The sequence below is a fragment of the Cololabis saira genome, chromosome 21 (genome assembly GCF_033807715.1).
Source record: "Cololabis saira isolate AMF1-May2022 chromosome 21, fColSai1.1, whole genome shotgun sequence".
Classification (NCBI taxonomy): domain Eukaryota; kingdom Metazoa; phylum Chordata; class Actinopteri; order Beloniformes; family Belonidae; genus Cololabis; species Cololabis saira.
Window position 1 is genome coordinate 33,160,995 of NC_084607.1, and position 12,493 is coordinate 33,173,487.

General features: G+C 44.2%; 1 protein-coding gene across 2 annotated transcripts; it reads left to right on the forward strand.

Moving 5' to 3' along the window:
- Positions 1-3,136: 3,136 nt before the first annotated feature.
- Positions 3,137-10,191, forward strand: LOC133422200 (homeobox protein Hox-B8a). Of its 2 annotated transcripts, none has more exons than XM_061712143.1 (2): positions 3,137-4,054; positions 9,064-10,191. In XM_061712143.1, the coding sequence occupies exons 1-2, from the start codon at positions 3,622-3,624 to the stop codon at positions 9,465-9,467; spliced, it is 837 nt and encodes a 278-aa protein (XP_061568127.1). In that variant the 5' UTR covers positions 3,137-3,621; the 3' UTR covers positions 9,468-10,191. The 2 variants fall into 2 exon arrangements, with proteins under 2 accessions (XP_061568127.1, XP_061568128.1); XM_061712144.1 differs by having other exon boundaries at positions 9,067-10,191.
- The last annotated feature ends 2,302 nt before the right edge of the window (positions 10,192-12,493 follow it).

Consider the following 12,493-nt stretch of genomic DNA (forward strand, 5'->3'; position numbering starts at 1 on the left):
TAGTATTAAATTAGAATCGCGCATTAGGCGTTAACTAATTCAAAGTGTCTATAGTATGATTTCAGAACTGGTTTGAAGCAGCACACGTTTGCGCTGAAGTTGGAAATAAAACGGAACGCTACATAAATGTTTTGAGTAGATCAACTCTGTTCGTTGGTGGAGTCACGTCTACGCCAAGTTTCAGTCCTGGTGCTAAAACAGACTCAAATACGCCCTTATACTGATGCCGTGAAGACGTTTTGGAGCCAGTTTGACAAACGAGTCCAGAAACGAGTTGGAAATGCAGATCAAACATTAAGTTTGTATTTATTTATTTATTTATTCCGTGCTTTAAATGTTTATTTAAAATTGTGGATATAGCTGCATACAAAATATTTTAAAAAGGAAACAAGAATATCATCTAGGTCATATTGATTTCTATGGTGTGTTTTTCGTACAATCCTGAAATTGAATAAAAAGAATAAAAGTTAATAATGAAAAACGTGTCCTTTCAGTTTTATACGTTTGTTAAAAAAATTAAAATTTGTGACCATATATTTTCAATTCACAAAATTAATCTATTATAATATAATATAATATAATATAATATAATATAATATAATATAATATAATATAATATAATATAATATAATATCATATCATATCATATCATATCATATCATATCATATCATATCATATCATATCATATAATTTATATTATATTTATATTTATAATTATATTTATATTTATATTAATATTTATATTTATATTTATATTAATAGTCCGCAGATTAGGTTTTAAATATAATAGAATTCTTTTGTTTTTACATTTAAAACGCATGTACAAATTGTACACATGTTTTAAACGAAACAATATGTTTAAATATCATATATATATATATATATATATATATATATATATATATATATATATATATATATATATATATATATATATATATGGCCTTTTTTTCCTTTCACTTTCCTTCACCCTCAGATCATAAATCATCCGTATTCTTTCTTCTTGTAAGGTTTCTTTCTGCGAAGTGGTGTGTTTCCCACGGACAGCCAGCAGAAAAGGTGCAGCTGTGGGCCTCCCCGTCCCCACCGCTGCCGTTCATCAGGTGGCCGCTTGATGGCGCTCTTGCTCCACCGATAACCAGGCCTGGCCGGGGTTTGCCGTCGTGACGGAGGCGCACTGGCTCATTTGCAGGATCAAACTTGCTCTGATTTGTTTTGATTTTATTTTGATGAAGTATCAGATGGTCCGGTCTGCTGAGGCCAGTTTCATTTTTTATTCCACACCATTGTGACCAGTGAAATCTTTTGTGAGTGAATTTCACAGCAAATGATTAATTCTGAAGCCTTTTGAACCTATAGGCACACAGTGGCTCCTTATCACACTCATACGCCTTCTTGTAACATCCATTTTTATGACTGTATGAGGGCTGCATGTGCTTGTTTACCCGGCATCAAAGGAACAAAAAAATCTAAGGTAAAATTAAAGCTCATGTGTTGCAGAGAGGAGCGTGCACCGTCCCTGTCTGCAGAACAACACGAAGGGCCAGATCTCGTTAAGACGCTTCGAGTGTACCTCATTGACTATGAGCCTTGCGGGTTTACTGAGCTTTTTTATCCACCCATCTTGTCATTTTTGGACCAGAATCTTCCAGAATGACTAGTAATTAGTCTGGTTATGCCCAGGGTCTGTGCTCCGAGGACTCGTACCCGTTAAGAAGCGCAGGGCCTGAAAAAGTCTTCGTTTTGAGTCCCCGCGCTGACAGCAGCTCTCATAAGCCAGCTCTTTATTGGAAGTGTAAACCACAGCGCGGTGGCGCTTGAGGAAGATCATATTCTGGGTAATAAACGGAAAAACACAGCTAGGAACAGTCCGTAGACGGCCCAGAAAACCATCAGCTGGTTAAAGACGAGGCCGTATTTCAGGGGAGACAGAAACGTTTGGGTTTGTTGTGGTATAGAGCTGAAAAATCCAAATAAATGAAACTCTGTTTACTCACATTTGCCTTGGATAAATATGAACGCGCCAGAGACACGTCACAAATAATAGTGTACGCTGGACAGTGACATGACTGATGACATCACTCAAAGCCATCACAAGTTCTTCATTTCTTAATAAAGATTCATTTCTAGGAGGCAGTCGTTTGTCAAGACATCATAAATATAAGCTTCTGCTCAGCTCCTAGGCTTGAGGTTCCAGGCCAAAGTGAAAAACCGTAATAATGGCCAGGGACACCCCCCATACAGGCCTTCACGGCCTCAGCCCCCCCCCACCCCCTGTCTATGGATGCAAAACCACACAAACAGCATCGCGCTTGTGTTACGGACCTGGACGTACATTTATGGGGATAAAGCAGATTTATAAATGTCCGCGACCCCCAGACAGCCGCGCCGGCGCTCGTTTGACCCCCCCCCTTCATAAACCTGAGGGCGGAAAGGCCTTGGTGTTGGTGTTAAAACCCGCTAACGTTTGTGGAGGAGATCCTGTTAAAACGGAGACCAATTAGAGGGCGCTGCAACCCCCCCACCCCATCCACAATGAAACTCTCTCTCTCTCTCTCCTCGGACTGGGTCAGTTTGCCTCTCTCACCCTCTCCGTGACATTTTCGGGCGTCGCGCCCCCCAGAAACGAGAAGGAGCAATTACCGCCAGCGAGGCGTTCACGGACTCCGAGCGCACTAAAACTCCCCATGTGAGTGTGCGTGTGCGCACGCAGGTGTGTTATTTGCACTTGATCAGATGTAAAGCAGCAGAATTCTCATTAACCCCCTCCTCCTCCGCCTCCTCCTCCTGCTCCTCCTCATCCTCGCCCTCGGCCTCCCTCCTCTTCCTCTTCATCCTCCCTGCCTTTGTTTTATCGCGGCCGTGCGCGGCGCCTGCACGCAAGAAATTTTAGCTCTCCTAGCTCATGGGCGCGTGCGCGTTCCGGTGCAAAAAAAAAAGAAAAAAAAGGTGGACAAGGTGTGCACATGTGCACGCGTGCGCGTCTGCACGTCACCCTAATGAGAGTGAAGAAACGATAAGAGGCGCACGACTACTCCTGGAAAGGACGCACACACGCGCGAACACACGACAAAAAGTGGGGGTGGGGTGGGGGCCGGTTAGAGAGGGAGTCAGGGAGAGAGAGAGAGCGAGGGAAAGAAGGGGAGAAAATATGAAGCAGTCATTAGTGGGGAGTAAATGACGGAAACAGTGTCTGAGCGCGCGACCGGACCCAGCTACAGCGCTTCAAAGAGACTGTGATGCGCACCAGCCCCCCCTCCTGCTCCGCGTCTCCTTCCTCCGCTTCTCCGTCCTCCTCCTACATCTCATGGACTCTCTGTGACTGTGTGGCGTCTCCGTGCTCGTGTCGTCGCAGCCGTCTCCGCTCCGGCCGGTCCCCGTCAGCGCGCTCTGCGCGGCCGTGACGGGCACCAGCAGCGTCCTCCGCTCCCCGGCGCTCACCCACACCAGCTCCCCGGCGCTCACCCAACACCACACCAGCGGCAGCCCCTTCCTCCGTCCCCAGCCTGTGCGTGTGCACGTCCGCGCCTCAGAAGCGGCAGGAAAAACAAGAGAAAAGGGCGCGCACGCGTCTGGCAGCGCCGCTCCGAGGAGCCGAACCCGCACCCGCGCCTCAGAAGATGAGCTCGTACTTCGTGAACTCGCTCTTCTCCAAATACAAGAGCGGGGAGTCGCTGCGCCCCAACTACTACGAGTGCGGCTTCGCGCAGGAGCTCGGGGGCAGCCGGCCCACGGTGGTGTACGGGCCCGGCTCCGGGGCCGCCTTCCAGCACGCCCCGCAGATCCAGGACTTCTACCACCACGGCGCCTCGTCGCTGCCCAGCAACCCGTACCAGCAGAGCCCGTGCGCGGTCACCTGCCACGGGGAGCCCGCCAACTTCTACGGCTACGACGCCCTGCAGCGGCAGAGCCTGTTCGGGGCGCAGGACGCGGACCTGGTCCAGTACAGCGACTGCAAGCTGGGGGGCGCGGCGGGGCTGGGCGGCGAGGACGCGGAGGGCACGGAGCAGAGCCCCTCGCCGACGCAGCTCTTCCCCTGGATGAGGCCGCAAGGTGAGGACGCGCAGGGTCTCCCGGCGGAGCCGCGGGCTCCTCGAGCAGGGGAGAGGAAACGTACAAGGGGTTGAGGAAAGTTGTTTTTAGATGCCGTCGTTCAGGGAGGGGGGCGTTTAGGAGAATCTCTAAACAATGAATTCACTCAGAATTCAGTTCAGAGACAAACAGAAACAAAAAACAACTATCAAAAAAAAAAAAAAAAACAGGGGAGAAGGACCCCCCACCACACGCACACACACACGCACACACACACACACGCACGCACACACATACACACACCCCACCCCCAGCTGACGGGACCAGGTCGGAGCAGAGGAAGCAGTTTTCTGGTTGTTCTCAGGCCTCCGCGGCTCTGACCCGGGTTAAACTTTTACTGCTTTTTATTTCTTTACGACCTGCAGCCTGAAGGCTCAGCTGGCACGGTGGTCACGCGGGGGGGCTCGCAAGCGCGTGCTCGTGTTGCAAGTTCTTCATTTCCCGGAGTAACACTGAGCCTTAACTGAGCCTCTGACATGAAACCATGAAACCCCGCTCCTCCAGGTTCACAGCGACGCTCCGAGGCGCCGTGTGTGTGTGTGTGTGTGTGTGTGTGTGTGTGTGTGTGTGTGTGTGTGTGTGTGTGTGTGTGTGTGTGTGTGTGTGTGTGTGTGTGTGTGTGTGTGTGTGTGTGTGTGTGTGTGTGTGTGTGTGCGTGCGTCCCGCCATGTTTGTCGTGTAGGAGACGTAAAGAGAGAAGTGTGGAGAGATGAGGAGAGTCGGAATCAACTTTATCCTCCAGGTTGGAAGTGGGGAAAATCCACCGGAACGCGCGTGTTTACGCGCGTGTTTACGTGTTTAAAGCTACAAGAACGACGAGCAGATGGAGTCAGAGAGACTAAAAGAGAAAGACTAGAAAGAAAGATAGCCTACTAGAAAAAACAAAACAATGAAAGAAAAACGAGTTAAAATATCAGTGATCATGTATAAAAACCTGCTTTGTTTTTTAGCCAGTGTGTGTGTGTGTGTGTGTGTGTGTGTGTGTGTGTGTGTGTGTGTGTGTGTGTGTGTGTGTGTGTGTGTGTGTGTGTGTGTGTGTGTGTGTGTGTGTTGGGGGGGGGGGGGGGGGGGGGGGGGCATTGTGTGCGCGTGTGTCAGACAGAATGAGGGGACAGTGATTGTATTTGGCCTATTCCTGCTTTTGCTGCTTTTGTGATCCTTTCATGGACAAATGTTCCATTTAAAAAATCCGTGAAATATTTTATTTTTCTACAACTGCCATTTCTTTTTACGCACATGCAAATTTAATTGTATGTTTTCTTTTCCTCTGTCTCTCTCTTGGTGGCTGGTGTTTGCACTCAACCGTCTCTCTCCCATGTTAATGAGTCCAACTGGATTTTAAAAATCTTCAGCTGTATCGATTTTCTCTTGATGGAATTACAAAACACAGTTATTCAACTTGGGATGAGTCCGACGGTTCTGAGGGGTGTTTCATGTTCACATAAATCCTCCCAACCGAGTCTCAACCACCAGCTCTGAACGTTTGTTAGGTGTGTGTGCGGGGCTGCCAGCGGCGGTGTGCGCGCGCAGCTTCTCTCTGCCTTCTTGATCGTTTTAAATGTGTATTTAAATGATGGAACTTTCCTGGTGGCTTCTCTCCGTCAATCACCTGCTTTTCTGCCGAAATTCTCATATTTTCTTTTATTTCTCATGACTGAATTTGTCTGTGTTTTGCATGTGCGCGTGTATGAGTTGGTGTTGCGGCCCTTTTTTTCACGCGTTCATGCGCCGCGTGATTCCAGACCCAGACGCGGCTGTTCCTGCGTTCACCCCCGGCATCTGGGTGGGTTTGCGGAGTCGGGGCTAGGTGGGGGTGGTGGGTATTGTCTCCAAAGAGCCACATTTCTGGAGAAGAACGCTTTGACCTCCTAAACGTTTTAATACCAGAGAAGGCTTCCAACTGGATCTACACCCCAAACGCAACACAGACTCTTTAATATGCAACATTTTCTTTGAGGCTCGGATGGTTCCACTGCCTCGTGTGGTTGTAGGTCCTGATAAAAGTCTAATTTGGTCTGAAACCGTGGATATGAGACGGGATAAAAGCGGATATAAATCAGTGGAGCTGCTGAATGAAGGTTATTAGTTATTTGTGACCCTGCTCTCACTGGCATCTGCTGTCAAGTGGAAACCTCCTTCTCTTATCCTCCAAATGTCAGCTGTCAGCTGCCATGTTTGCGTTTACAGCGGATTTAATTGTCTTTGTAAATGTCACACATCTTAAAAGGTTTCACGATCACAAGGGCTGGATCATTTTCTCACACTCACAACGTGCTAAAACACGAAGTTACTACATGAATAATTAAAACTAAAATAAAATCTAAGTTGAATTAAAGATTTTGCCATGAAAATGACATGGCGCAGAAGTCTGGGCTCGGCGCTTGCACCCTTCCCTCCGTGTCTTAGCCAGACTTCAGGATTAAATTCCACTTGAACTCTGCTTCTTCCAAAAACCACATTCATCCGTGTTATTTTACCGGGGAAAGAGTTTTCCTCCCCCTTCATTCACGGCTGTTGACAGCAGAGAATTTGGCCCTTCTTTCCGTCAACCTGGAACAAAGTCCCGGCGCAGCCGCAGACATCCGTGCTCCTGACAACACCCTCTTTTTCTAGTCCTTTCTTTCTGCTGACTCTTTTACCATAATTGCGTTCCTCCCAAAATCTGCTGTATTCTGTTGTCTGTAGATAAACTGAAACAGATACTGAAGACCTTTCGGGTCAGCATGCGTTAAACCTCAGAGATGGACAGAAAATCCATGAGCAATGAGCAAAATATACTATACTGCTTATAATAATAATAATAATAATAATAATAATAATAATAATAATAATAATAATAATAATAATAATAATAATAATAATAATAATAATAATAATAATAATAATAATATATAATGCACATTTTAAATAATGGAATAAAATGTAAGTATCAACAATTAAAACAAAATTAAAGGTCAGAGGTAAAGTGTCTCTAGCTCCTCATCGAGTCTAAAATACAAACATTTTCAGGAAAATAATTCAACAATTGTGATAATCTCATCAACTTTGAAGAGCCTGCTGACATTTCTGTTTGTCCACCCGACAGTTAAACGCCTCCATGAAGACAGAATTCCAATTTCACATATAAAAATGGGATTTTCACACGCGTTTAACCAATTTATATCTCCCCCTGTTAATATAGATGCACGTAAAATAGATTCAAGATTCCTTTTATTGTCATTTCACCTGAATAATCACACCCACATGAAGGAAGGAAGAAACGAAACTGGTTTGCAACGGCTCATAGTGGCGCATGAAAACTAGAATACAGGATTAAAACAAAGTATGAAGAGAAAAGACTAAGAACACATTCATTAAAGCACTCATTAAAAAACCCTCACTCCTAGCAGCAGAGTTATGGCCGCTCAGTATTTTTATATAACCGTGATTAAAGTGTAATGGGTTGATAATAAGGAGGTCTCTTCAAGTCTTCTATTCATATATTTAATTATTTTTTAAATTCTTACATTTTTGTATTAAAATGGACAATATTTATCCATGTATTTAGTCAAAGCTTTCTTTGTCTGCTCTGTTTCTGTGGAGAAAACGAGAGAAAACTGTTGGTTTCCAACACGTTTGAAGAGAGGAAGTCCAGACTTTTAACACTGGTTTCTATGTTCACCTTCATAGTCGTGACTCTTAACTAAAAATGTTATCAAATATTGGTGCTGTGTTGATTCTTTATATTAGGTTTTCAAAATCTCTGCAGGTTTGGGGCATGTTTGGGGTTGGGGGTTGGGGGCGGGGTGTCTGAAGTCCACATAAATCCTGCACAGATTGCAGTGAACTGTGACGTAGGAACAGTTTTACTGCCATTTGTCTTGATGATTATATTTCAGATCAAACCCAGGCTCCTTTTAAAGAGCTAAATTATTTGCTGACCAGCTTCTGGAAGAAAACCTTTGGACAAACGTGATCCTACGGAAATACTATACTAACTCATGTTCACACACTCATGTTCACGCCCCGAATCGTTTTCAGATGTTTACGTGTAATATGAAGATGATAAGACTTATTTCTGGACTTCAGACACTATAATCCGTGCAAGATGTTCACCTTTATAAGTCATTTAAACGTGCTGAATTTGGGATGAATCAGTAGCAGAAATCAGAGAAGGGCGACGCATTTGTTTGTCTCTGAACGTGACTTTTTGCTTTTTTTGAAACATGTCTTTATTAGATTTTCCACATAATACACAACAATACAGAAACTCCATTTGGCAGGACAACGCAAAAACACACAACCAAAAACGAGACAAGGGCGAGGACATTAACCCTTTGATGCACAACATGGGTCAAAAGTGGCACGGCTGAGGTTTTTTTTCCCAAACACTTCCAATAAATTAATTTCATCATTTAGTGTTCTAGGTATTCCTTGATTAACTTGTTTTTGATCCTAAAATATAATTATTTCATTTTTTACTTTTTTATTTTATTATTTCATTTTTTACTTTTTGAATAAAAACCCCTTTTTTGCATCATTACCCGTATAATGCCCAACATGGATAATTTAGAAAGTACATTATTATTATTATTATTATTATTATTATTATTACTATTATTATTATTATTACATTACAATGGACAACTTCTTCACGAGTGTCCCTCTTATGAGATGCTCCTTGCTCATAAAATATGAAAGGAAATATGAAAATAAAGAAGCGTAGTAGTAAAAAAAACAGAGTACTTAACGAGTATTTTAAATATTCAGCCAGCATCAAATAAACTGGGACATTAATGCAGGTCCTTTTTGACCCATGTTTTGCATCAAGGGGTTAAAAAGAAAAGAAACATATTAACAAAATTAAAACAAGCTGGTAACAGAAATCACCGCAACAACAAACTAATCTGAACGTGACTTTTGGTGAGATTGCAGAGCTTTCCTAATAACTGGCGTCTCTCCTCCTCCCCCGTGTGTCCCCCTCCCCCCAGTAGCTGCCGGCAGGAGGCGAGGCCGCCAGACGTACAGCCGCTACCAGACGCTGGAGCTGGAGAAGGAGTTCCTGTTCAACCCCTACCTGACGCGCAAGCGCCGCATCGAGGTGTCGCACGCCCTGGCGCTCACCGAGCGGCAGGTGAAGATCTGGTTCCAGAACCGGAGGATGAAGTGGAAGAAGGAAAACAACAAGGACAAGTTCCCCAGCAGCAAGAGCGAGCAGGAGGCGGTGGAGCGCGAGAGGAGGGAGAAGGAGCTGCGGGATGCAGGTGCCGGTGGGGGAGGCGGCGGGGAGGGGGCCCCGGGGGCCCCCACGGTGGCCGGGGCCGCGGCCGCCACGGCGGGCTCCCAGAGCTCCGGGAACGAGGACTGCTGCGAGAAATCCCACAAACAGATGTAGAGAGACCAGAGGATGGACGGGGGTCTGTGGAAACACTGGGGGGGAAGGACCGGCCCTGCGGCCTCCGCTTCATCAGATCGAGGTCCAACAGACTGGGGGGGTGAGGGGAGGTGGGTGGGGGGGCTTGGACGAGTGTACACAGAAAAAAATCATCTCACTTTGAGGAAATCAAACTGACACGGGCAGGGCTTAACAATCCATCTCAAAGAAAGATAGCCAAGATCACCCCCCACCCCACCCCACCCCGACCCCCCCACCCAGCCGGGAAAAAAGAAAGAAAAGTCCAGAGAGAGGGATAAAGAGAAGATGGTGGCGTCCTTTCTTCGTGGAACAAATCTGTGGAACATTTCTATATTGTTAGAAGTTTATCATTAACATTTTCATCTTTGGCAGCTGTATAGTTTTTAAGTTAAATTTATGATGGTGCACTTTTTACTGTAATTTTCTCTTCAATGTTGTTGTTGTTTTGGCTCTGATTTATGATGATGATGATGATGACGATAATGATAGTAGCAATTAATGAAATTTCCAACAACATGAAACTGCCTATTTATGCCGTTTTAGTATGTTGGCTCTTTTATACTCACTCTAACTGTCATTTTAGTTCGTTTTTGACCTGTCATGGATATTTGTTTTTTGTTGTATTCCTATCTCTTTTAGGGTAAAGAGCATGCGCACAGTGCAGATTTAAAAAAAAAGAAGACATTCGTAAAAATAAAATAAATAAAAGTACATAAATAAAATCAGTGACTTTCTGGCTTTAATTTCCACCAGTGGAAGTAAAGAGCTCGTTTAGCTGCTGTTTCAGGTTCAACCCACTGAAAACCTGGGCGTCAGTTTTACAAGAAGTGCTGCAAACGTAAGTGCCCTCTATTTTATTATTACCTTATTATCACCTGATTATTTGAAAAAGTGAGGAGAAAAAAAACCCAAAACATTTGGGCATTGTAAATACCCCACAATCCAACAGCGCGTAGATCCACCTTCAGCAGCAGTAACTCTCAGTAGATGTTTCCTTGTTTCCTTCAGCTAGAACGTTCACTTCTTCACTTCATTGTCTTTCATGGTTGTGGAGGAGTTCTGGTCCATTTTTCTTTCCCACATTGCTTCAATTTATTGAAGTTATTGGCTATTCACTTGTACACAGCTCTCCGAAGACCCCACCACACCATTTTGTCAGGTTCAGGTATGGACTTTGACATGGTAATTTTCCAAAATGTTTATTCTTAAATGTTTTTATTATTTTGTATGTATTATTATGTAGAGTTACTACTGCGTTTGGGATCATTTCGGTCAAGCTTTAGCTGTCAGACAGTTGTCCTTACTTTTGTCTCTACAAGACTCTGGTCTACAGAGGAGTTCATGGTCCATTTACCGTCCAGGTCCAGACCATCATCCCTCCACCACCATGCTTGACAGTGGGTGAGAGGTGTTTCTGCTGAAATGCTGAGTTTGTTCTTCTCCAAACATCTTCACTTTGGTCTCATGTGCCCAGAGGACATTGTTCCAGAGGTCTGCTGGTCTGTTCAGGTGCAGTTTTGTGAACTTCAGTTGTGTTTCCATGTTCTTGGTTTTCTCCTGGAAACGTCCAAACTGCACTAGTTCAGTCTTCTTCTTACTGTGATGTCACAGACTTGAACAGCTAACACGCTCAGCGAGGCCATAGGCTCTGAGATGGCACTCTCACACTTTTTAGGCTTTGGACAAGCAGATCTCTGGGTAAATCTGCTGGGATAAGATTGACAGCTGTCTGACAATGTTCAACTCATGAATATTATTTCTCATTGTAAAATGTTGACCTCTGGGATATGGTTTCTAACCCTTTCCAGGTTGATGTTCATCAACCATTCCTTCTCTGCAACCATTGCTAATTTCTTTCTCTCTTGGCATTGTTTTAACACACGTCTGCTTTTTTAGGCTTCCACACTCTGAACTGATGATAAGCGGCACTGGGCTGCAAACTACCGCTTTAAATCTTATGAGAACAACTTGCTATGGGGTTTATTTTTCTTTTCTTTTTGGCTTCCATTGGGTCAAACACATTATTACATGGTTTAAGATAACAAAAGAAGTTCTATATTGTGTAACGTCTGCAGTTGCACTTGGTCTGTGGTGAGATGATTTGTATGTTTTTTTAACACAAACATATCAGTATGGGACACGTACATACATATACACATAAGAAAGGAAAAATCAGGGAGTACAAACTTTTGCACATGACAAATATGTGCAATAATTCTTCCTTTTTCCTTTTTAGTCAACAGTTTCTCGCAGCTTCTCGTTCATTCCTGCGTCACCTGGGCTGCTGAAAGCTTTCAGTTTAAACTCGGAAATCTCCTCTTACCACTGCCTTGCCATCACCTCCTCCTCACACTCATGTCTGCACACACACATGCACATTTGTCCAAACAGTTCTTTATTTATGGCCGGGTCCTACAGCTCCACTTCCATCATTACAGGCCTCTACATCCACCATTACACCACCCTCCGTCATCATCACCGCAGCGACTGCAGCTCTGACGGCAGATGGTTTCCATATGCGACGATCAAACACACTCGCTGCACATATTTACACATCTACATACACAGACTATAATATATCTGTGCAGTTTGGACTTGAGCTCGTCCTTCTTACTTTTTACCATTTTCATTAAAGCACCACATATTTGTCAGTCTTATCTGGTCAGCTCAGTCACCGCAGGAAAGAGGTTTCAGTAAGCAGAGTTTACTCTGCTGGACAGCAGTTTACAACTGCCATTTCTCAACTTGTCTGGCTCGACCACATTGGTTCCAGTTTCATCTGAGACTTCTGCCTTTTTTAAACTTTATTCCCTCAAAACAACAAAGCTACTGAGTGGGGTTTAGAACGATGCTGTGTCTTCATGTTTGACAACAGATCAGAGAAAGGCTTGAAGGATATGAAGAAAATAAAACAAACAAACAAAAAATAAATAAATAAAAAACAGTGACTCTTAAATTAAGCTTGACTCATATTTAGTTTGACAGTTCAAACCCAAGACCTTTCA

Bases quoted from the DNA above. Each gene is read 5' to 3' on its own strand.
- LOC133422200 (XM_061712143.1), top strand. From the start codon at position 3,622: ATGAGCTCGTACTTCGTGAACTCGCTCTTCTCCAAATACAAGAGCGGG. The intron at 4,055-9,063 runs GTGAGGACGCGC...CCCTCCCCCCAG, and splicing joins CCCCTGGATGAGGCCGCAAG to TAGCTGCCGGCAGGAGGCGA.